Source organism: Acanthochromis polyacanthus, chromosome 1 (genome assembly GCF_021347895.1).
Source record: "Acanthochromis polyacanthus isolate Apoly-LR-REF ecotype Palm Island chromosome 1, KAUST_Apoly_ChrSc, whole genome shotgun sequence".
Taxonomy (NCBI): domain Eukaryota; kingdom Metazoa; phylum Chordata; class Actinopteri; family Pomacentridae; genus Acanthochromis; species Acanthochromis polyacanthus.
In genome coordinates this window covers 8,576,835-8,603,567 of record NC_067113.1, presented here as the reverse complement: position 1 = coordinate 8,603,567, position 26,733 = coordinate 8,576,835, and the positions used below count along the sequence as shown (strand labels likewise).

General features: G+C 39.5%; 1 protein-coding gene across 3 annotated transcripts in view; it reads right to left on the bottom strand.

The window, feature by feature from the left end:
- The window catches only part of alk (ALK receptor tyrosine kinase), a 509,166-nt gene that overhangs the window by 92,247 nt on the left and 390,186 nt on the right, over positions 1 to 26,733 (bottom strand). For all 3 annotated transcript variants that reach the window (XM_051948169.1, XM_051948170.1, XM_051948172.1), the window contains exon 5: positions 14,482 to 14,621. In XM_051948169.1, coding sequence (XP_051804129.1) covers positions 14,482 to 14,621 — 140 coding nt within the window. The remainder of the gene's footprint in view (positions 1 to 14,481; positions 14,622 to 26,733) is intronic.

The window sequence follows — 26,733 nt, the reverse complement described above, 5'->3', positions numbered from 1 at the left end:
ACCCCTCTCAAGGAAGTGTGTTGATTCCAGATCACATGACCTGCTCCATATGATGTCATTTCCTCCTGAAGAAAAGACTGGCCAGACTCCAAGGCTTTCTGAGTTATAAAGTAGTCAACAGGTTTACTACAATATCTTTAGAAATAACTTTCAATTTCAATTTTACTCAATTGCATATATAATATTTTAGAAGAATTTTTCTGTAAAAATGCCATGTGGTGTTTGGTTTTAGGTGGCCATGTTGATTTTATGCCTGAACTGGCCTGGCTTGTTAACTATGTTACAAAAAGTCCTGCAATTTTATACTGACCCAGCGACAGACCCCTTTTTCCGTGAAAATGCAATGTTTCAGTTGATCTAATGCTAATTTCTTAACAAAGCAATGTAAAAATACACACCTCCTAATTACCACTTTATGAACAGAAAGAAATTAAACCAATTTAGTTAATCAGCATTTTTTAAATGTTAAACATCTTTTTCACATCGCTTCAGATTACTGGCCAAGTTGCTCTAATCTTTTAACTTTATTCATGCCATCTGTTTACAGGAAGAAAATCAACACTTTGCCTACAAGAACAAGAGTGAATACAGTGAGCAAAGCAGAAGTCAAGTCACAACCAAAATCAAAACTGGAAAATAGACTTAGATGTCCAACACTCTGTCTGAGCTGTAGTATCTTAAACATTATTAGAATTTGTGAAAAAATACACTAAAATCTGTCAAATTTCATCAAAGATGAATACTGTGGTGGGTGGCAACTATAATGAGGACAGTGCAGATCTTTCTCAGGGAAAATGCATTGCATATGGCCACTGGGGTTAACTTGAATTACTTTGAAGTGCTGATGTAACTTTTCCTACAGGTCCAAACCAAGGTATCATTGTTTTATTGTATGGAAAACAAAGAAGTGATGCTCTATGGTTCCCTTTTCCTTTAGTCCAACAGTTGGGATCAAAACATTTAACATTTTTGCATTTTTGCATAACTGCATCATGCAGAACACCTGTTTGAGATTCCACTGATAGAGATGTCTCACTCTGTGGGATATCACAGGATCTTGCAAATCAGTTTGTTTCACTATTTGAATAAAACCTTTGCTATGATTTGGTGAAGGTTTGAATACAGACAGACGCTTCCTTGTTGAAGACCGGCTGCAAAACACATTCAGGAGTCATAGGACTTCGGCCTGAAATTAATATGACCTTTGTTTCACCACAGATGAGCAGCCACGTCAATCATATCCGCGGTCCCTCTATGTGCTCGGGAGCAGCAACAAATAATACCCGTCTGAAGCACTGCCTGGCTTTAGATGTGGTTGTGCTTTGTGTGTACAGAATGGCAATAACCAGAAACTACACAAAAAAAACACAACAGAAAATTATCTTCACAGACTTGATTGAATCTAGAACACAATTCAGCTGTTGTTAGAACTCATTAATGACATTCTGCCCGTTCATTGCTGTGAATCTCCAATCTCAAGTGCCATAATGGCAGCGTGTCCTCTGTCAAAGGAGGGGCACACATCTGAAGAAACCCAAGCAAGGGTGCTGCCACTATCTTGTCACCCCATTAAAGGCAAAATCTGGAGATATTCATGGAGATTTACAGTGGCTGCAGTGCTGAAGATGGATGCAGCTGGGTTTCCCACTGGACAGTCGACGGGACAAGAAGTATTTGCTCATGAATTCAATTAACTGCACACAGCCACGCTCGATTGGTCCGAGCTCTGCCCAATCACTATCACTATCTGTCATACTCCCTGCTGGAGAGAGAGCAGCACACACAGGAGCAGACAGGTGCAGACAGAAAGAGAGAATAATACCTTTAATGTCTATTCTACAAGGCTGGTACGCAGCATAAAATTATATTTTTGTTAAACTTTGAACAACCAAACTTTAATTATTTTTTAAGGTACACCTGAACCATGCGTTAACGAAGCATCAGGTTTCACAAGTACATGTATCAGCGTTGAGTGTGCGGAGAGAGGTGTTACAAGTTAAGAATAACCTTAATGTTTATAGCCTTTTGAGGAGCTATGGATCTATTTCAACATTAAACATCAAGCCAGGTTCCTATATACTACACTACTGTTCAAAAGTTTACGGTCACTCAGAAATGTCCTTATATTTGAAGGAAAAGCAGTTTTTTCAATGAAGATAACATTAAATGAATTGGAAATCCACTCTAATGTGGTAAATGACTATTCCAGCTGGAAACGGCTGATTTTTAATGGAATATCTCCATAGGGGTACAGAGGAACATTTCCAGCAACCATCACTCCTGTGTTCTAATGCTACATTGTGTTAGCTAATGGTGTAAAAAGGCTAACTGATGGTTAGAAAACCCTTGTGCAGTTATGTTAGCACATGAATAAAAGTGTGAGTATTCATGGAAAACATGAAATTGTCTAGGTGACATCAAGCTTTTGAACGGTAGTGTAAGCACTCACTGAAGTCATGAAATGTTATTTCTACTTCATTTAAAATGGACTATGTCACATTTGATAAGCAGAGAGGAGAACTCTCTTAGATTCTGTCCTTTGTATAAGAAAGTGTTTTCTCCCTTGATATCTCCTCATCATCTAACATTCCAATTGCACTAAATCAAAGAATCATTTAAATAGAAAATATAATGACAGATTGTATGTAACACTTGTGTGAGTGGTGGTGGGTGCTTGATTGGTTTTTGCTATTTTTGATCCATAAGGTGGCTCTGCTGTTCTTTCAAGCTCCCATATTGTGCCCATTTTTAGTAAAGTAATCAAAGCCTTCAGTGTCCAGACAGTGTGACTTTGTTTTTCATTTGAAAATACTGCAGATGGTTGATTTCACTATGACTACAGAAACCCTGGTTGAACGGCTGTTTTAAATGGGATGTGGGAGCATTATTCTTAGACTTAAGGTTTGTTGTCAGTCATTGTTTAATTTTGGTTTTCAGTCACTGTTTGGTTTGGTTTAGGTTCCAAAACTTATTAGATTTGTAGGAATATGTTGGGCATTGGTTGACACTTTCTCAGTAGCTACATATTAGAAGCTTAGTTAAGTTTAAGCACCAAAATTACCAGGCTAAGATCAGGAAAAAAAGCATACTTTGTGTTAAAATTAGTTATGCGACGCGATTTTAAAAAAATCTAATTAATTAGAGACTTTGTAATAAAGTCATTGCGATTAATCACAATTTTGTCAAATAGCAATATTTGACACAATAACCAAAGTTTTTCAATTCAAATAAATTTTGATTGACGACTGACTAGACATACATGAAATGAAAACACAAAAGTTTAGCTTCATTTATATTTATCTGCATTTTTCATCTGTCTACTACATTCACATATTACTGCAAACTCAAAGTGCAATTATAGCGAATATATTCAACATTTTAAGACTATTTGTAAACTGTTGAAAAATGGTCTATTATGGGATTTCTACACCTTTAGCCGGTACGAGGACTGTCATAGCTAACGTTATAAGAAATGACAAGTTCAAATCATATCTTAGTATGTGTTTGGTGGACTGAAAAGAAGCGACAATGAAGCAATAATATAAAAAGTTGAGATATGTCAATTGGAAATGTAATTTAGGTTTAGGAGAGAAGACTGCATAGTTGCCGTGCATGCCAACAGAAGTGATTAAGTTACTGTAGACAGTTATAAGGTGTGTATATGTAGCCTAAATTCCAATACAACAGTTATCTAAATGTTGCGATAAAGGCCTGGTTCATGCATTGTTACTACAGTGTCTCTCTGCTTCTCCTTATTCCTGCAGAGTCGGCCTGGACAGTAAAGGCTAGTTAGAAGCCATGAGCCAGGCAAGAGGAAAGACACTGAGTCTAAAACTACAGGTTGCAAAGATAAGGAGCAATGACAGTGTAAAGAACGGTTAGACTAATGAATCAGAGTGTCTATGAATGTGGCCATATTAGGCAAATTTGTACAGAGGTGTTCATGATGTTTACCAAAAACCCTGGATCAATTATTTTCTGTGCGTAGAAAGGAGAGGTTTTTCAACTTTAACATAGTACCCAAACCTAGTCTGGACCACAGTGGTCATCTGACCAACCAACATGAACCATAACACAAAAATTGCTAAAATAAATAGTACCTTCTGAAATGCCAACATTCACATAGCAGCTATACACTAGCATTTAAAAGTTTGAGGTCATTTAGAAATGTCTATATTTTTGAAAGAATTGCATATTTTTCAATGAAGATATCATTAAATGAATCAGAAATCCAGTCTAGACACTGTTAGTGTGGTAAATGACTATCCTAGCTGGAAACGTTGACCCCAAACTTTTGAATGGTTGTGTATATTTTAGTTAACTGCACAAATATCCCATAATTATGATGCTACATGATAAATTCTAGCACTGTTCACAGGTTGTTTTTGCTACTTTGTTGTGTTGTTGTTTGGTGGTCTAACTTCTTCAGACATTTTATCCTGCTGTATACACATTTCAGGAAAATAAGACAAAATTTAAAGCAGTGGGAATTGTCCCTCAAGCTACTTTTGCTTTTACTGACAATTTTTGTTGCCGTTTCTTTGAAGAATACAAAAGACTGACTTTCGCAATGTGCATCATCATTTGTTGAAATCTTACTTCTGCATCACAAAGACCCTCATGCTGGCATTTCTCACCTCTGGGCCTTCTTGCACGACAATACCTCCTTGTACATGAAGCTAAGTAAACATTGTTACCAACAAATAATGCAGACATCAAAGCGTCTGTCGCACATTCAGAGTAATGGGTGGCGAGACTGTAGCCTTTGTTCAGTTTAAAACCACCAGCATTCGACTGCAAAGCTTTGATTCCACAGTGCAAACTTGCTCTATATGTTCCACAGTTTCTTAATTTGATTATAGACCATGTTTAGATCCATTTCATGCAACAAATCACTCCACTGCACTAACTTTAAGGTTTGAAACATGAATGATGTTGGGTATGTACATGAACTTTCCACTGGTGTGAAAAAAACTGACAAGAATGAGAGGTTTGTTAACAGCTTTAACAGGTGTTGTGACACATCAGACACTTGTCTCTGAGGGCATAAATCCTGTCAGTGCTATTGAAGACTGAATTAGTTGCAGCATAATTAATAGTTGCAGTGTATTAGTGTGATAGTTGTGTAATAAGTCTATTTAGAGCTCCCAGCAGGGTTAACAACTAATGTCTCTAACAGATTTCATTTAAAAAGATGACATTTACATGAATAAAACGATACAGCGGCTACACAGTAAGTATAATGCACAATGTGGTGTTTGACATTAAATGGATAAAAGTGACTGAATGAGCAGATTAAGTATTTCATGCCAGCACACTTGGTGCAAATGCCCTCTCCACAGAATGAAATGAGATTTAAGGTTGCTGTATCTTAATGACTGACTTTTCTTCAATGATGCTTTAAGTCCATAACATCCAGAAATTTCCTCCTCCATGCCAGGTTAGGGTTGATTTAGACATCTGTTCCATTTGGCATGCACATGCTGGGAACACTCTACTTGGTGCCCTGGGCCATTTAACACTTGCTCAATATCTTAAAATGAAACTGCCTGTGTAGATTGCCTTGGAAAGGTGCCTGCGACAGAAACCCGGTTTGTGTTGAGGCGATGCCGCTTGCGGAAAGGCCTAAGGCAAGAGATTAGAGTTAGAATGTGATGAAGCTTAGTACTGCCAGATATGGCCTTGTCTCTGGCAAGCTGCATCTTCAGTTAATTGATGAGCTTTGTTTTTGTTTTTAATTTGCTCCTGCTTTTTTGTCACTGACTGGTCTCTTCGGGTCCCTAACAATGTGCGACCTCTTGCAAGTTTTCAAGGGACATCAAAGTGTCCTGGACAATAATAAGAAGCACACACAAACACAAGCAAAAAGAAAATATCGATAAAATTACCCTCACGTAAATCTGACAGACAGATGAACTGCTTATTGCCCTCAAGTCTCCGAAAGGCTTTGGCCAAAACTTAGAGAGTAACTCTTCTTAACACAGCAGAGGTGCAATGAGTACCCGTGATCAAACATTACCTGCTTTTGCTTTTTTCTTATAAGCCAGACCCTCAGGCTGACAATAAAACCCACACTGAAGGTAAGAAAAAAAAAACAAAGACTGGATAAACAGAATATGGTGATTTGTGGCCAAATCATTCCCTTACTAGAGATGTAAAATGGTCAAGAGACCAGAATTCATGGCTTTTTGTGCATGTGGGACATTGCTAGGGTAGATGAGCAACAAAGCATGGGAATAAATCTCTGTGTATGGAATGGAAAGTAGGTATACAATAAACAAAACTCAGGACTTGATATTTCTGAAGGATAGATTTTTTCATGCTTGGGATGTTTTGCACTCACTTCACTGTCGTCTACTGTGAAATGAAAGTGATCCACTGCTCCACATCAGCATCCAGTCTCTCTTTAAACATATCACTGTAAAATGTAGTTTTTTTTAGTTTACATGTTGCTAAAGTGTACTTCAGTTCTGACCCAGTGTCACCTGGTTTAGACTGCAGCAACCCGCCACATGATGAAGCAGGTATCGATAATAAATGGATGCTAAATGTATTTTGACCATGCGTTTGATTCTTTACCTCCCATTTACATTCAAGAAGTGGTGTAACTACAGGAAAATGTCTGCTTCCTAAAGAAAAATATCACCCCAAGCACTGTCACGTGACAAAGTCTGCACATCTTAAATAAGTATTTGATGGCCAGCTTGTGGCCTACGTTTAATTAAAAGTTAAACTGCAATTATGCTAATATTTCTTCGGTGCAGCAGACATTTAATCGGTTTTGTCTCTCAGGAACTTTATTTAATTTTATTTCTTAAGGCTACTCTGGATGCACCTTGACCCTATTTTATTTTAATTTCTGCTACTACAGGAAAATTCGGTGTCGGAGAAAAATAATAAGTACAATGTAGGTGGGGAAGGTGGACGTTCATTAGTTTGGTAGAAGTAATATCAGATGTGCAAATGCTGAGTACATGCCTGATCAATCAGTGTCAGTGGCTGATGGGAGGATCTGCTCTCATTTCAGGCCCTCCTTAACCAGTCTACAACATGTCATAAAGACAGTCTTTATCCCCCATATACCCGCATGTGTCTCGTTTGTAGATCCTGTTTCCTAACCGATAATTAAACATGAATCTATGAGAGTTTGCTAACCAGTAGCGTCTCTCTGTGGCACAAGAGCAGCAGCCTCTCTGACAGGAAGCACTGGAGAGGGTTATTAGGGCAGCAGACAAGATCCCTGAGGCCCCACTGCCAACCATTGGTGAACTGGCAGAACAGCGCCGTCTGTCCAGGGCAAGAAGGATAATCAGGGACACCTCACACCTCTTCAATAAACTGTTTTACTGCAGGCTGAGGTACGAAACAGGCAGATTCAAGGACAGCTTTTACCCAACTACCGTAAGACAGTTAAATAGGCCTGAAAACAGCAGAAATGTCAACTATGATAAAAGTCCCACAATTCTTTATTGACCCTTTTACTCCGTGGTTTTATTCTGTGTTTTTATCCCTGCAGTGCATCGTCGTTTCATCTTGTGATAGGATCTATGATGTTAATTACTGAATGACAATAAAGGAGTCTGACTCTGAATCTGAAGATAAAATTAAAATGTTCATATTTGTCTTCATGATTTAGGACATTCTAACTGTGGCATACTCCACAGAAGACATTTGTGAGTTCTCTGTACTTTTAGTCAAGGTTTTGCTGTTTACACGGAGGTTCAGCATTTGGCAGAAAGTACAAGAAAAACTCACATGAAAGTCTTCTCAGGGACACTAGACAAAGGACTTCTAAAATTGCTTTTTTAAATGCTTTAAGCTAAGTATTGTGGCTTCTACTTTGTGTATTAAGAACCTATGAAAGCTTACCAGCTGCCAGTATAAATAAATGTACTAAGTTAGGTTAATCAATTTCATTTCACACCTTTGATCAGGAGGTCTGCAACAGGTATTGAAAGCAAAAACAAAACAAGTCATTATTAAAACAGGTTTGCTGTTTTGAGACCTAAGGAGCTTAAATGTGCATGTCTCAGTGTTTTTAACCCTGACTGTGGCATGGCAGTGTTGGTCTGCTACTGAGTTCCAGACTGAAGTATCTTAGTAGCTCCTGGATGAAACCTAGTAAAAACTTCCATAGTACCCAGAGGATGAAACCTAATGACTTTTGCTGAAACTTTGACTTTTCATTTAGCTCCAGCGTGAGGCTAACATCTGTGGCTTATATCTCAATAACTGCTGGATGGGCTGCTGTGACATTTGGTATTGACATGAATTCCTCCCTTAAGATGAACTCAGAGGTAGATGAGGCATCTAGCATCATGACTAAATCACAAATTTAATTATCTGGTGTTTTGGTTAATGACCAAATATTTGCATGGCCATTTGGTACCATGGCCTCAACACACTGCTTCTTAGTTAAAAACTCAAGGCTGAATTTATGCCATTCATGTCATCAGAGCTAAAGTGAATTTGAAATATAAATTAAAGCCTTATGTTAGAAATGCCGTTTTATGGCTTTTCTTTCTTCCAAAACACCATGACCCATCCATCCACACGTCTAACACTGTGTCCACACCACTGGCTCTCTCCAAACCCATTTCCCTCATCGCCTCCACAGGGCTGTGTTTGATTGATGGGCCCAGGGACACCCTCACGCTGCTGTGTACCTAATCGCGGAGTATAGACTTGCCGTAACGCTCCATTAAGGGTCTGCAGCAGCATGGTGTAGTGGTTCGGGAAATGGGCCACGGAAGGGAAGGTCACTGGTTCAAATACCCACGGGCTTCACCGCTGTCTTATCTCAGCTACATGTCCAATTGAAAAAAATGAATTGTGACAGTTCGCAGGGTAATTCATGAGCGCAAATACCAAATAGGCTCTTCAATGAGCAAACACTGCTGTAAGCGTTAAGAAAAGTGTGACCTTCTGCCTTGATAAAGAGGCAGTATGAGAGAGGCAAAGTCAAATCTGCTATTGACACAATCTGGTAATGAGCTTGTCAGTCATCACAGAAGACTCTGTTTACTTCCAGGATGAAAAACTGTAGGAGGTTAAGAGTCTCTGTGACATGTTTGCTGAGCTTGAGTAATTGTGTTTTCTGTACAACTATGCCACAACCGTCAGAGAAATACGGGCAGAAGGTGGGATTCTAACTTTCTGTCAGAAGGATGAGCTCCAGAGATAGGCATATAACCACACAAGTCACTTTAGGGGCAGCAAATTGGATTGCTTGTTGGTCCAGTGACTGATGAGTTAATTAAAGTGGAAGGGTATGGAGAAAGAAGTCAGACACTGCTCCATTTATTTATCCTGTATTGACTATATCTCTTTGCACTTCACTGGCTGGAGTAATCACTGCCTTTCTGCTCAGGAAAACAACAAAGAAGAGGAAATGGACATTGTCAAAATTCCAATTCACTTTCAAGACATCACAATGGGACTTAAATAAGATGCAATCGATGACAGTTACGTCATTTGAATTAAGTGAAAATAAATAGGGAATATTTTGACTTACAACTGTTAATACTGTGTATCTCAAGAAAGACTTGCTCAAAAGATGACACACCACAAAAGCTCGGGCATGAAATTGATCATTAGCATGTTTTTCTCTCTCAGGGACTTGAAAATCATCGCAGTGAATCATGCTCGTTTTCCAAAATCCTTCAAAGTCTGCAGCAAACTGTCATATAACAACAGCAAAAATACACAACAATTTGTGTCCACAGTCTCCCATCCGTTGAAATGAAATCTTCTGAACCAAGTTAAATACAGTTGATCCGTCTTTGAGCTGTTCATCTCAATATCCTGACAGTACAGGTCCTTAATAGCAGTGATTAGCTAATTTTAAGTATATGGGACTGGAACAAATAAAGCAAACAACTGTATTGGTCAGGGATTGAGACTGAGAGCCTTAATCGAACACCCTGCCTTCATGTTCTGTGCTGAGTAGGAAGAAAGGTAATTTGAGCCCAGGCCTGTGACAGGTGCTGGAGGGGAAAGTGGGGGAGGTTTAGAACACCACGAAATGTGGTGAGGCCGCACGGCGAGCGTGCCGCGACGGATCAGGGCTTGCTTTGGGAGTGGGATGTGTCTAGTGGGTGTTGTGCGAGGGACTCAGGTGGTGCCTGAGGAGAGTACGACGCGTCTGTATGCTTTTTCTCTCTACTGGTCACAGCTTATGTGCTGCCTGGCGAGAGGAACACAATGAACCCAGAGCTGAGAACAATTAGACACTGTTCAACCAAAGCTGAATTTGCATGAGCAGCAGCACTGCCACCTTTTTGTCTGTCACAGTGACAGAAAAAAAGAAAGACAGTTAGTCAAGATATCCCAGGAGAATCACTGACTCCACAGTGGGCCAGAAATTTATCTGTTTTATGTGAATTTAAGTTATGTTTGTATGTGTTTTTCTAGGATTTATGATTTTATTAGATTCCAATTACAAGAAGTGACTGATTCTCTCAAGCCTAAAACAACTTTAGGGCCTAAATTCATGTTTATGTTTTAGATTAGGATCAAAATAAATTAAAGTAGGAGTTGAAATTAGATATGCAGAGTTGAGGACCACAGGGCGAGAAATATGAATCGCATTTCCTTTTCATGTCATCCTTGTTTTCATTATCTCTTTCTCGCTCTTCCTCTTCTTCCCACACTCTCAGATGCATTTCCATATTTGACAACCAAATCCAGATAATGTAGAGTCAGGTATTGCTGATTTGCTATTAAGTGGCAAGCTGTGAAAATCTCAAATCATAAATTCTTCCATGCAGCTACCTCTTCTGACCTGACCTCAAGTCCAAACATCCAACTGGAATCAAATGTAAAGACACATCTTCAAGACAAGTCTTTCCTGTTGAGCGTTGTTCTTCATTCATCCGGCGCTAAACGCTGACCCGCCATAAAAGCTATTTCATTGTTGCTGAGCGCAAAGAGACTCTGCCTCTATAAAAGCAGAGGGGATTAAATTTGCTGGACTGTGAGCATCTCTCTGAATTGAAAAAGAGGCCTCTGGGAATGATCACCTTTTTTTTAAGATGTTCTGTATTGTTTAATATAAAGCTGCTCTACAAGGTAAAACCCGCTTCAATGCCTCCCAATGTGAAGCAGAGAGTGGACGCTGAGCACAACACTGGTCCATCTGTCACTCTTTTGTCCAAGTGATCCACACGAAATCTCTGTCTAAAAATCAGGGCAAATAAGAGTCACTATAGGCCACAGCTGTATGTGGAATAACTGCATATTTTGTTCATTTTTTGAAATGAAAAGGAGCAAATTCAGCCCTGCAACAAACAGACACACCTAAACCTGTATAAGGTCAATTCACTGTTGTGGCATGTAATCGTTGTATGTGCAAAAGCTTGGCATCTGTCCACGTATAAAGTCTCAGGGCCTCATTAGCTCACTACCTAATTAGATCTTAACTGACTTGTTACTACTTATTGGGTAGGTCAAGAATTGCCAATAGGAATTGTCAGCTCTTGACAGTTTCACAGCTTGATACATTTTGTGACTATCTGGGCTCCTCGAAGCAAATGATTGAGAATTTAAAGATGATGAATATTGATGCCTGCAAAGCAGGGGGCGGCTATACAAAGATATCAGATTGCCTCCAGCCTCCAGCTGTCTAAAATGACAGCTAAAGGGAACTGTGGAAGACACTACAAGATACAGAAGACCTAGAAAACTTTCAGATAAAACTGAACATCTGCCTGGGAAAGAAAAGACAAACTCCCATCTTGCAAAGTATCTGCCTGAAGGTTTACCTGACACAAGAGTTCTACTGCGTGACCACATCACAAAAGTCAACATCTGACAGATGCAAAGCAACATCTGTAGCCAGAGTAATTTCAGAAACAAGTGCTGTCGACAGATGAGTTCAAAGGCGTAGCATTTGATGGAAAGAACACCTCGCCAACTGTTAAGTGGAAATATTCTGCTTTGGTGTTGTACTGCAGTCAGTTACACACAAACCACTAGATGGATGAAAGAATGTAGCTACTCATGAAAGTGGTAAATGATTGTCTTCTACAACACTATAATGATCCAAAGAAAACTTAAAAATTTATCTTGAACTCCATTAAACTATAAGCTAAAAGTTTTGGAATCCCCTCAGTCCAGGTGAAATTCTGTGGTAAGATTTTAAACACGCTACGCCTAAAAATATCTCAGATCTTGAAATATTCTGGAAAAATAAATGGGTGAAAATCATTAAATCAAGAATAGATAGACTCTTTGCAAGCTGTGGTATCTTTTAAAGATGGTGTAATTACTTGGCTTCAACTTTCTCGATACAACAGCGCAGAAGATACACTTTCGATCAATTTTTGTTTGCTTCAGGGGTTGTACCGACTTCCTTTGTGGGAAAATTCTGCAACTGCAACAATGTATTGTCAGCCACCTGTTGTGCTTAGTAGCATTACTTGTAATTGTCCTATGAGCTATTTCTAGAGGGTTCATGTTGTCTGTAAAATGACCACGTTTTACTTAACCACTGTTAACACATAAGTAAAAACTAGAAGAGCACTGAGGGAGCACAGACATCTGACAAGGCTGTTTATTCCCCCACATAGCATTGTCAGAAATGCAGCATTTGTTTATTAGTTACAGATGATCAGAAGTCATGGCAACATAGATGTACCCACAAAGAAAATGACCTTGTGCTTAGCACAGGTGTGTGTTCTGCATGTGTACGTTATGCACGGATACTGAATCATGTGACCTAAATATGTAGCGAGCGGTGGGAACTGATGGGACTCAGAAACACGCCCAAAATCTAATGAATTGCTCCTTGTATCATTTCTGACGGATAAGTTCTGATAAGTAAGCAGCGGTGGATTTGTAGTTGGATCACAATTCTTGTCAGCAGGCAGCTGACGTAGTGTTCACTTGTTGCCATGGTTACAGTGACGCTGAGCCGCTATCTTGCAGTGATACAGAAATTTGATCAAATCTGTAGATCCAGACTATAAGCCATATCACTGCCAAAATACTTGTGTCATTTCTGATCTTCCTTGAAACTTTCATCTAAGTTCATTTGTCTGTTTTTGAATAATGTTGCTAACAGACCGACAGACGGACAAACTAACGCCGATTGCCACATAACTCCGCCGAGGCTGAATATTAAGACCCAGTCTAAAACCACATGCCACATATCCTGACAGAAAACATGGGTTTTGATTCCTACTCCAAAAGTCTTCATATGTGAAATCTGTGGTTTTTGCGTTAAACATAGTGTTGCCATCATTTAGGCTGCAGTTGAACTTTGAAAGCTTTTTGAGATATAATAGCTGATTATATTGCATTCAGCATTTCCTCTGTTGTACAGTTGCAATAGAGTCCCATGTGCCTGAAAACAGTATTTTAGAATTAAAAAATAAAGCCTAGCCTCTAATCAACATGTTTACTGAAGATGTTTTCTAAAAAGTGCGGTGGAAAAAAAAAGGGTCTGTGAGGACAATGTTGCGTAAGCTGCACTACATCACTGTGGGGATTTCCTTTGAGTGCTGCTACTAATTTCAAGATTCAATTTAGGCCATTATAAGAAACTACTGGTGCACCATTTCTCTTGGCCATCCTTTACTTGATTATTTCTTTTTATGTGAATTCAACCGACCCCAACAAGGTCTGTTAGACACGTTTTCTTGCAGAAGCATTTGAAATGAAGCATTTTCAAACAACACTCATTCAGAAAATCATGTCAACTTCTTCATGCTTGAAAAGAATATGATTTACCATATATTTAAAACATATTTGTTTCATACATGCACAGTACAAAATTTTGTTCTGGCGAATCAGCATCTGGTTGGTGTGACATTCTGCACCTCGCCGCCTGTTAAACAATTGTCTGTTTGAGGAAACAAGAATTTTATCTACATTTCCTCAGTAATGCACACATTAGATGCCAAAGCAAGGGTTGCTGTGCTTCTGCATCTAGTTCAGAGGAAATTGAATCAGTGACATTAATTCAATTTGAGGAGCTTTCGAGGTTGACAGAGAATGTTATTATTTCAGTCTCAACACAACATGGTGTAATCATGTTACAAATCACAGAATGCAGCTGTGCAGTTTCCAGTTTGACATGTTTGAGCTGCTGACATGTGAGACACATTTAGTCAACTTACACACTAGGAACCAAGAAAACAACTGGAAAGAATGAGAAGAACATCTAGTATATTGATTTCTGTTTATTTGGATGCATTTCTGTGTAATCCTGTGACTCTATTGAACTGACTAACTTTCATTATTGGATAATTTTATCAATCAATTACTTGATCTTTCAGCGTATTAAGATGCATTACACAAATGGGAAAGGAAAGCAATTATTTTGTTATGTTTCTCGAAGCTAGATCAGAATAATTACACAAGACTGTTTTATGAAACTTAGGACCACTACTGACCAAGTTTTTACCATCTGTTGAGCCATTCACACGCAGAGATGCACACGAATAGCAGAAGATTCGTTTTGGTGGAAGTGTTACTTACCCATGGTGCAGTTGGTGGTAAAGTGGGGCTCGATGGTGGCCGTATCATCCTGCGGGACCCGCTGGTCGTAGCTGGCAGAGATCCGAAAAGGTGATCCTCCGTGGATCCTAGAGGTGAGCAGGAGATGGACCACTGCCCAGCTGCCAAGGAGAGAAAGCAGGAGTAGAGTCAGTGCAAGGAGCAGACACCAGGGCTGACAGATAAACCCACATCCTCTGCGGGGGTCGGGGGTCTGGGTAGCCTGGGCCTGCTCGGCCTGAGCTCCCAGAGTCTCAGAGGATGGACTGTCCAGGGCTTCAGTGGAAGCCGACAAGGGGGCTTCCTCATTCCCTTCCAGTTTGGGAGGGTCCCTTTCTTCCTTTGCCTGGTGCTGCATGGCCCTCTTGAACCCACCAAGACTCTGCAGGTCTAGCAGAGGCTTGGAAATGACCAGGTGTGTGGTGATGCCTCAGTTAAAAGCCTCACAGCAGGTGTGCGGTCAGACTTATGCAGGTGGTTTAAAACTACAATTACAGGAGGTGTGTGGTCAAGGAACACACTCAGGCCAATTTCTGGTGTGTTAGCGAGCCGCGGTCCTGCGATGAATGTAGTCCTCCCTCAACCACCGGCTGGCTTTGTGCAGTTCAACTGTCCCTAATTTTATTAAGCAAATTGAGCTGATTTCTCTTTGGCTCCGAGCTCAGACACAATCTCTCTCTCTCTCTCTCTCTCTCTCTCTCTCTCTCTCTCTCTCTCTCTCTCTCTCTCTCTCTCTCTCTCTCTCTCTCTCTCTCTCTCTCTCTCTCTCTCTCCTCCCCCTGTCTCCTGCCCATCCCACCGTTTATACACACAAGTCATGACACCAAATACAGTCAGTGTCCTGTAAATAGCTACTTCCCTGATGAGAATTTATGAAAGCCATATCATCAGCACATGGACCACAACAATAAACTGATTAGAGCAGACACACACACTCACTAACACACTGTTCTTTGAATGCAAACGTTGGCACAGGAAGAGATGCATTACTGTGCACAGCTACAGAAACCGTATATATATATATATATATATATATATATTACTGATCCACTGTCTACATTAACAGCACCCAGTTTGCAGAGACACACTAACAGATCAGACATAAAACAAAACATACGTTGAAACAAAAACTCAGTGCTCCCACTTGGGCTCCACTATGCAATCCATATGTGATCATATAAATAAATTAAACTACTAACATTTCTTAAATATTGCATATTTGCACGTAACATTTTACTGAATCACTGAAAAACAAACCGACATGCAAAGCTGTCAAATTGCTGACTTGCCTGCTGAGCTCAGATAAGTCGGTTTTTGTTGGCGCAGCAGGTTAAGTCTGATGTATTTTCAGTCACGTTCCTGTTTCTGGCATAAATCTCATCTGACAAGGAGTCAAGCAAAAGGACAAAAAGTTCATATCAAAGCTCAGTGCTGTTGCTTTGACCTTTCCTGTACGGTTTAGTCTCACTGCTCTCTTTAGTATTGGTTCAAGACAAATCAACAGAAAAATCTCCACAGAAGACAAAATGAGACAAAGTTAACGCCCAGACAGGCCATGGAAGAAAGTTTAACATCAAGTAGCTAGATCTTAGGTTTAGTTTCTGAGAAGTTTTTGGAAACATAACTGGAACTAAAAGGAGAGCGAGTATTGGGCTGAAATTTCATAAGGTGGCAATTAATGTTTCTCAGTCTCTGCCTGATTTCTGACAAAAAATAAATATGGCCTAAATATATTTTTATCAACAACTGCATAATGCAATAATTATCCAGGGTGGGTTTTTTTTTTTTTTTGCACCATCTGACATTTATTTTGATTATTTCTATCTATACACATGTTTATGTTCATATATATATATACAGATATGTATTTATTGATTGTGTACATTTATTTTATTATTCTTATTGTTTCGGTCTGGAACAGGGGCACAATGCCTTCACTGCCATTATGCCATGTATAAATGTGTTTATGATAAATAAAGGTCTTGAATCTTGAATCTTGCTGTGTTTGTGAGGCTGCTTTCAGTGTTCTGACCCATCTTACCTTCTTTTTTGGATGTCTGATGGTGCAAAAAATCTTTATTTAAAAAGTGAATCTGTGTTTAGTTGCATCAACTTAATACATTTTCAGAACGTTGACATAAAGATGTTTCTTTCTCTTGACACATTTGTTTAAAACATTTAAAATCAATCAACTGTAGAAAAAAAACTTGTCTTGATTTTTAAAACTGCAAACCTTTTGAAAACATAAATATCCCTCCTTTGGACCGTCAAAAAAAGCCCTGAACATTAGCTGGATTAAATACATGTGAGTCAGCTGGGATAAAAGGGTCAGAGACACTGCATTCATATTTGTATTTGCAAAATAATTGTCATTCATACCCAGATATCTAAATTTGTTTCCTCATGATGATTAACTGCAACAGCTTCAGCTCTTTTAGACATTTCAACCAGACACACACCATTGGTGATGTTATTCACGGTGCCCCAGGACAAAGAAAACTGTCTGTGTTTATTTTGGGGTTTATTTTGTGCTTTGTTTGGGTAGAATTGTGTTAGTAAGTATACAACAAATATAAATGCACACACAAGCCTCTGCTACACAAACAGGCTCTGAGCTTTTCTGATTTCCCCAATGTCTGTGCTCTAACTCAACAGACTTTGCATTACTACCTTTGCCAGGTTCCCTTCTTAGGCTTTTTTTTTCAAGTTGCCTTCCCTCTATCCCCCCTCTGTTCACTGCTCTCACCTCTTTCCAGCAGCTTTTCACTAAACCGTCTCTCCCTCTGCCTCCCTCAGACGCTGCTCAGAGTGCAGGGGAGGTGCTGACCAGATGGAAAGTGATGTTCCAGCCCCACGGTACGCCGTTGGAGAGCAGCTTTGCAGTATGGGACTTGCTCCCTGCCATTCCCCATAACGGGAAGGAAATGAAACCCCAGATAAGAGCTGCCACTGTCTTCTTGATAACCTTGAAATGAATTGGCGTCTGAGTGATATACATACCTTTCGACTGAATTCACCACCAGCTCAGCTAAGGACCACATCTGGAAATGGCGTCTACGTTAAGCAAGCATCACGATAATGAGATCGTGTGGCTTTATGGTAACTGTAATGCTATATACTGTTAAACTTAGATGAAGAAGCACAAAGGCACTCACTTAAAAATCCATCATTTGTGGGTGTGAAAGTATAAACCAAGAGCTAAATATGCTTAATATACTGAAATTGCAATGGACAGAGATATACTGCTTGGTATATAAAGTGAGAAATAAAAGCTTAATCTCTGTCTAGCCTCAGTGTAAAACTGTACACAAGTCTTGGACTACTGAATTATTTTTATGTCTCTTCCCGCTACGTCTACGCAGACGCTCACAGGACTGATTAACAGCAGCAGCGGATCAGAACAGAGCTGCCAGAGCACATCACTCAAACATTTAAACTTAATTAGTAGTATACCATGCATGGCGCAGTGGTCCTAAATATAAATAAATAAAATGAAAATGAATGATAAAGACTCCTCATGCAGGAATTAGTTATACATGACTAATCTGAATGCGGATGCTAATATTTCTCATTATGCTCCTTTGTGTCCTAATGGCCTGTTGGTTATTTCAAATCACCTGACCTTTGTTCCGACCGCTGCTTGGTGAAAGCCTCTCCCATGACGGGAATGATTTTTTCACCACAGGAAAACAAAACAAAGCAGCTCACACCAACTAATCTTTGCTGCCAATTGACAATTCTCATTTCATAATGCTATTCATTTATGCTCCCTTAGTGCTGGGCTCTGGCTAATGTAGCTCTTCTAATTTTCATTTAGCGTGTGTGTGTTTGTTTGTTGGTGAGGATGCAGGATGCTTATGTCCTAACTACATTAAGACTTGTTTGTCATGGGTTCTGGTTTGCATTTGCTGTGAGCCTCATCTATCAGGACAAACAATGCGCGAAGAAGCGTGTTGTATGTAATATTTTCAGAACGGTAGATGTTTTTGTGAAGCTGCGAGGCCTCCTTGGACAGAGTTTAGAAGGCAAACTTTACACCTGCCCTATGCATGTGTCCATGCATTTCTCAGAACAGCCTACAGACACGCTGTATTTTTATTTTCTATACATTCTCAAATTGGTCATAAAATACAAACTGGAGGTTCTGGAAGTTATCATAGGGCTACATATACAGACACTCACATTCACACCTACAGACAATTTAGAATCACCAATAAAAATGAGCATGTTTTTGGACTGTGGGAGGAAGCTGGAGTCCCCGGAGAAAACCCACACATGCACAGGGAGAACATGCAAACTCCATGCAGAAAGATCCTGGGCAGGCCAAGATGTGAACCTGGGATCTTCTAGTTGCAAGGCAAAAGTGTTAACCATGAAGCCACTGTGCAGCCCTGATATCACATAGCTGAATACAAACACAGAAAGATAGAGCTACTAATGTGTTTCTATCAGCAATTACTCAAATGCCAAAGCTGATTACTTTTAGCTGCTGCTGTGTGGGATCAAAAACTGCAAGTAAACAAAAATTTTCTAATTAAAAAAATTGTACATTTAAAAAGTAATTTATTGAATCAATCTGTTCTGGGTCAAAAGCACAATAAACAAGTCTAGGAAATGGAAAATCCAACATGCTTCCAATCATTCAAAACAAAATAAAAAGCTCCAGTGCTGCTGTACCAAAGCACTTTTACCTATCTAGTGTAGGGTAACACTAAAATACAGTGTATAGTATTGACAGATCCATTTAACACAGGTCCTCCAGTCTAAGTGCATGGATTGGAAAAGGGTTTCAATCATACCCTGTTGAATGCATCTGCAGTAAAACTAAAGCAAGAGGAGGACAGAAATGGAAACTGTTTTACATGGTAATGGAATTTTTACCCCCTAAGAGATATTGCTATAGGTTGTGATCAGCTGAATTGGATCAAAGTGTTTTTTTCCATATTGGAAAGGTGACACTGATGGAAAACGATGCTGCGTACAAACAGGTGCACTCGGAGGCAGCGGGGGTTAAGAACTTAGGAGGTGGGCGGGTCGCCACCATGATTGCTGCTGGATCGGAACTTCTGCTTAAGCCACATTGATTTTGACTGTCAAACGACGTGGTGCACAACGGGCTTAAGCCAACATGTCAAGAGAAGAGCAGATTAGATTGAACTGCACGACACGGCTGGCTGAATGAATGCCACTTCCTCAAACTAAAAGGGACACTTCTGAATGCTTCTGTTTAGAAAGATATTCTGTTTTGCTATAATACAGCTGGAATGATAGGGCAGATGAGGTGAGCAGAGCTGGGTTCCACCGGGGACATGCTTTTGGCAGAATTCAGTGTTTAAATAAAAAAAAAGAGGCCCAAATAATTTCTGAAATATATTAATTATGGGGAATATTGCTATACACCATTTCTTAAGAAAAACACATACTTAAGTATCATCACACATATGCCTCTTAGACAGTGGATAAAAAAAAGAAAACAATTTTATTGTGGCAGTTTGTCAACACTATAAACTGTGGAAGAGTGGCTTAGACGACAGTAATCATGAGGCTTTTACATGATTTTCCAGACTAAAACTTGGGATTCCACTCAAGGCGAGCATTAGCCATTGTATATTCAGATGAGTCACACCTGAATACAGCTATCTTGCATTGCTGTTGCAAAGCAAATTATTCTGTGGCTGAAAATGAACAATCTGCCACAAGCAAATTACAGAGGATGAAAGCAATCCCAACCAAATAAACAAACAACAAAAATGAAAAAAAAAGGGATGCAAGCGAGTCCACCAGGGATTCATGTCAGTGTGGCAATTTGCAGATGGCCTAAAAACATACACAGAAAAGAAGGACAGCCAAGTTCAGTGTTAATGCAGACCTAGAAGGTAATCACCCCATTCGACGTCCACACTTGTGAAGTCCGTCTGTTCCAGTAATTGCAAGATGCATGAAGTGAAGTTCATAGCTATTTGAATACAGCTTTACAGGGGCTCACAGGGGCGGCATAGCTCAGTAGGTAGAGTGGCCGTCTCGCAACTGGAGGGTTGCGGTTAGATACCCTGGCCTGTCGTGCTCATGTCGAGGTTAGCAAGACACCTAACCCCTAATTGCTCCTGATGGGTCGTGGTTAGCGCCTTGCATGGCAGCTCCCGCCATCAGTGTGTGAATGTGTGTGTGAATGTGATGTATCATGTAAAGCGCTTTGGATAAAAGCGCTATATAAATACAACCATTTACCATTCAGATATATTCAGTGAATTCAATGACAGGTCTGATGTCACTGCTGCTCATATACAGTAGGTTCCACTTGTTGTCCTTAAAACCCGGTCTGCTACTGATTAGTCACTAAACTACTCTATGAACCCATGTGAACTTCTCATGTTCACTGTTTAAGAACAAACTCACTCATCTCTATCAATTATGGATACCTTTAAGGATGGATTTACTGCCTCTGTTGCCTGTGAACCTAGTTATTGAGAAATCAAGGTAAAATACAAAATATGATAGTGCCCATATGAGCACAGCTAATATCAATCCAGACTAGAATATTTCTGGGTGTGATTAATTTAGATCGCTTTGCAGCTATCTGACTACATTCAGTCTTTTTCTGATGATGAGTGTAGAAGGGTAAATCATTTACACTGAAAGACAGTAAAACACAGCTTTTTTTGGAAAGTGCATAAAGAACTCCCATGGGAAAAGTCATGTAGTACAGAAAGGGAACATCATTTGCAGTTAAATTCAGACAGGTGCCAAATTAAAGCAACACTACATGAAGTGTTTTATTAATGGCCACCACAAGCAGCCAGAACAGCTTCTCTGTGACTTGTTGTTGATTCTCTAAGTTTCTGGAACTCTGCTGGAGAGATTAAAAACTCATTCTTCCAAAAGATGTTCCATCATTTAATGTTTTGATGGTGGTATGGTTACAGACCACTCCCATCAGGATGAAGGTGATCACTAAGAATGACTTTGGGTTGTTCCTAAGTAAATAACTCAAAGTGCTACAAGTGGTGTTACAGGTGGACCCAGTACCAAAGTACCTCAGAGCCTCCAGATCCCCTCATTGTAGGCTTCATGTTTTTCCTTTAATTCATCACCTGTCTGTTTTGTCATCTGCACTTTAGACACACACAACTACAGTGTCGGTTCCAGATAACATCAGAGTCAAAAAATGATTTTACAGATGTCAAGAGATTGGCCATGCCAAGCTTCTATCTTTTAGATTTAAGTTCAAACAATTCTGCTACAAATTAATAGAGGTCAAGCTGAACAGGATATATTGGCTGGCCACAAGTGCTTAGATCAGAATCTATTAGAGAATTTATAACAGAAATTAAAAAAGGAACAGTGAAGGCTGCGTCTTGATTGAAACAAATGACTTAGCTATCTCAGTATTAGATGTACACATAATGGCAATGCATCAGAAGAATGACAGGTCTACAATAAACCCCCATTTCCATTTTCTGAGCCTCCTTCTCCGGCTCAATAGGTTAGCAGCTACATTTTGCAAATGTCTTGAGTTAAGTGTTATATCAGAAATGTTGATTTCTAAAGTCCTGTAATGGGATGACATGTTTGGCATCTACTGTTGAACATCCCATCATGAATAAATGGTTTGAGCATACTGAGTAGGGTGTTAGGTCTCAGAATTATGATATACAACTGAATGAAATGAGCCCCAATCATCTGTTAATCTTGAAGAAATAGATACCAATGAACTTCACATGTTTTCGAGACTGCAACAGTGAGTTTCTTTAGCTATAATGCAAATAATGATCAAACCACAGTGCATCAGTGAGGACTGATGTATTCCTGCAGGATCTCACCAAGCCAATCGAAACTAGACAAATAATAATTTCAGTCTCATGAAGATGAGGGGCAGTGGAGCAGAAAAATAAAAAAGGAGCTGCTGGAACAGGATCCTGTGTCTTGTTGTTGACTGTTGATTGGCAGGTTGCTTCAGTTGACTGCCCATCTGCACTCTGATATCTCTTGCCAATTTTTGCAGGTTTCAGTAATGACTTAAAAAGTGCTGGAGCTTTGAATAAAGGCTGCAGTTAATCCTGCCACTAAGACAGAAGAACCTCAGGAAGCAGGGGCAGTCTGGCCATCTGGACGAGTGGGAATTTTCACGGTGGCACATCAATGAGTGGGCTGGAAACACCGATACAAAAAATAAAAAATAAACAAATGTCACAGTCTGTTTGATTCTGCACCCGGTTGGCCAGCTGGCTCCATACAAGTGTGTGTGTGTGTGTGTTGATTCATGATTGTGTGTGATGCAACTATAAATCCATCTGATCTTGTAAATATCTCTCTCATTACCTTTACTTTGGTTCATCAGTTCACACGCTGTGTTCATATGGGCGCCAGCGTTCATTTTGTAAAAACTAGGATGAAAAGCATTTGTTGATGACATGATAAAATATTTTTCCTCAACAGAAAAGGCTAAACCATATGTTTAAGACAGTTAAATGAACCATTACTGTTTTAACTGTAAGTGGATCAAAAATGACCCGGAGGAACAGGCCAGATTAACCCCCTGGCCAAAGCATGCCCGGGAATACTCTGGCCTAGGCCAGTTTATATCTGGCCTGTTACACCGCTGAAGTCGTTTTCTTGCAATATCTTTGTAGTGAAAAGTTTTTTATCATTTCATATTCCAGCTGTTCCTCAAGAAACATGTTTTGCACATCATTCTATTTAAATTTGAAAATATCTTTTATACTTTTTAAAGAAATTGGAATCCTTATATTAAGACCCCAAGTTCTTTATCACTGATGATATCATACAAGAGGTGATGGAGCGACAGAGAGCAGCAATAGTTGGAGGAAAAGAGTGGAAAAATGTCAAGACAGTGTATGCTGACGTTCTTCTATTGCCGTTCTCTCTAATATTCTTCTTTTTCAATTATCAAAAGTGCATTTATGAAGTGAAAAATAAACATTATTTTATCATGAAATAATTCTTGTGTCGACCCAAATAGAATACAAACAATAATACAAGTTATCATTCTTTACCAAAATGACCAAAATGATATAAAACCACATTGATTTTTAAATGGGCCACTTCTGACCCACTTTTGGAAGTGTGTAGGTTCCAACCACTGGAGCATCTAAGGGTTAATTCATAGTCTGTGGAATTGCACACTGTACAGCCTTTGAGTTTCCTCAAAATATCTCTTGTTCAGAAGTAGTTGAGCTGTTGTACTGCTGTTAATATTTCTGGTTGCTGTACGAGTTCTTAATATATTCATGACTTTACTCATCTGTAAATTGCAATAAGAATTATGTAAAAAAAAACAACAACAACAAAACAGCCTAGGGAAACCCGAAAGCAGCAGCTCAACATTTCTAAAAAGGCCAGTTGACACCTCTCATGTAAAGTTATCAAGTGATGAGGAGGTAACGTTAATTGTACTCCCAGCTGAATGTGTTTCCTGCTGCTGTCAGATGACCTGCATGAGTTGCAGGATTAATGATGATGATGATTTGCAGCACTGCAGAGCAGAGGCTCGTGGACACTGTGTCTGTGTGAACAAGTAATTGGTACCTTCACTACCAACCTTACAATAGCTGAAAATAACACCTGTAACCATGGCAAGGTGACAGCGGCAGCCTCACAATGTTGCAATAACGAGAAGAGAATGTAAAGTAGACCAAAAAAGACCAAAAAGCCTTCAGAAGACTAAAACTACACCGTATCAGACAACCACATCAACAGCTAGTTTGCTTTATTTGTCTGACAAAGTTTGATATTGTTTGATAACCCAATCACAGAGCTTGATGAGAGCTCCACGACAGTCCTAACGTTCTCCACTGATGTCATTTTGATATTACCGGGTCTCCTGCAGTGGAGACACCAGAGCAAACGTCCGGTAACATTTCACTACAACATTTATGGTCAGTTTCTGAAACCTGCAGCTGGAGAAAATATGAGCTACGAAGCATGGAGAAGATCACACGACAATATAGTGGGTTGCATTTGCGTAATCTTCTTGGCTAATAAGCGGTGACAACAAGCATGAGTAGAAGTGACAACAAACTACAGACTTAAAGTTGGAAGCAGCAGTCCAGTCAAGTCAACATTTTCCACATTTGCTGATGCTGTTGTTCAGGTGCTTACACTGAGTGCGGCGGTAGTATCTTCACATATCACCAGCTTGCAAACAACCGACGGTGCAAGCATCACACAAAACCACAGAGCTCAGAGAAAACATGCGACAGCCAGTCCTGTCCTCACCAGAATCATCATGTATGGCAGAGAAGCGCTACATTTCGACAGCCATCCCAGCCTCATGTTCATCACCGTGGCATCTTTTCCTCTCTCTGTCTTTTCCCCAAGTGTATTATAATTTAATTTCCTGCAGCTTCTTCCATTATCTATGCAGCAATCAGTTACATTGTTTCATATTCTCTGTCATATCTGTCCCCCATTGACTCTTTGAGTTAGTTTCCTCATAGTGTTCTGTAATGAGATGTGTTATTCCGCCTACACCTCCACTGTTCAGAAAAATCCAGAGGTTACAACTCTACGGTTGCAGTGCTGTCTAACAATATTGAGCTGATTGAAATATCACAGCAATTGTGAAGTGGGAAATATCAGGGTTGGGGCTTCGCGGAACCTTAGAGACATGTTAACCACGCTTGTTGGAAATCACATTCTCTTCACACAAGTAATGGAAAGTACCATTTTTGCTCAACTCAAGAAAACTAAAGTAAATTTTACAGTAGAAAAAGTCATATCAGCCTTGTAACTAACATAGCTTTTACAGCCTGTTTTCCTCCCAAGCTTTCTGTATGACTGACCCCAAACTAATTTATGTTTTGTTCTTGTCAATGTCAAATTAAATTGCATATCCAATTTAATGTTGCCGTGCCTTACATGGCACGTAAAGCATGGAAGATCACTATAAATCACTAATTTCAGTGATGAAAACTTTGCCGTTCCACATAAACTGCAATGCTATTACGAAGATGAAAGGCAGGGGGGGAGAGATCACATGGCTCCTCGCACTTTTTAATTATGACCCAAATTCAATTACTTTGCAACCTCATACTTTACAGAGCCACAGGAAATTGCTCCAATCGAGTGACAGCACTTGTGATTAAAACATGTTCACTTTGTAACATGAAAATACTGCCATTAAAGCTTTAAGCTCACAGAGAACAGACACAGTCACCCTCTCCTAATTCACTCATCTATAATGTGTCACCAGACTGGATCACATGTTAGATGTGTGGTTTACACGCATGTGGGAATAAATGTTCTGGACAGATGTGCAGCGTGCTGCTGCTGCCGCTGCTGGCCACTGCAGACAGTCTTACAGCCGCAAAACCATTCAAGTCATAACAGTGCTCATCTATATTCTAGCTAAAATGCTTGCACTGCTCGGTGGAAACTAAACAAGGACATGAGAGATTTTAAATGACTCTGGACTCCTCAAACAGTCTGGCAATCTGTTGTCAATCATTTTGAAAAACACATTTTGCAGGGAAGGAGATCATGTAAGTAGCCACTTCAAGAAGGTCTCTATATATGCAGCTTCCCTTGTAGCTGTATGTGAGGCTTGAAAATGCAAAAATCATCCTATGAGGAAATTAATTTGAAGATGTTTGCAAAGCTTAAGGCCTGTGCCATTGCAATGTTATTCTCTAGACCAAGGGTTTCAAACATACGTCCCTGCGGGCCAAAACTGGCTGTCGAGAGGGTGGAATCCAGCCCTCACAGTGTAAAAATTACAGACATTGAATGCAATTGGCAAAATTGTAAAACTATAAATTTAAAATAATTTCTAGACCATGACAAATTGCGTTGATCAAAAAGTAAAATACCAGATTGCTCATTGTTCTTTTGTCATTTTGTGTCTCATTTTTTGTAATATTTTGTCTTTTATGTTGTTTTTTAAATCTTCTGTTTAGATTTTTCCTCAGGTTTTTGTTGCTTTGTCATTTTTGTCGATTTGTGTTTCCTTTTTGTCTCGCTTGTGTTTTCTGTCTCATTTTTGTCAGTTTGTGTTTTGCTTTATTCTTTGTTTTGTGTAGCGTTTTGGTAATTTATGGAGTTAGAACAGTCTCATAATTCACAAATGTACACAGAAGAATTCACACATGTGAACTGCAATCCACAAATGTAAACTGCAATCCACAAATAAATTAAGAAAGTTCACAAATGTATTTCTGCATTCACAAACTGCTTTTGTGTGTGAATCTTTTTTGTGACTGCTCTGCCGTCAGCTCG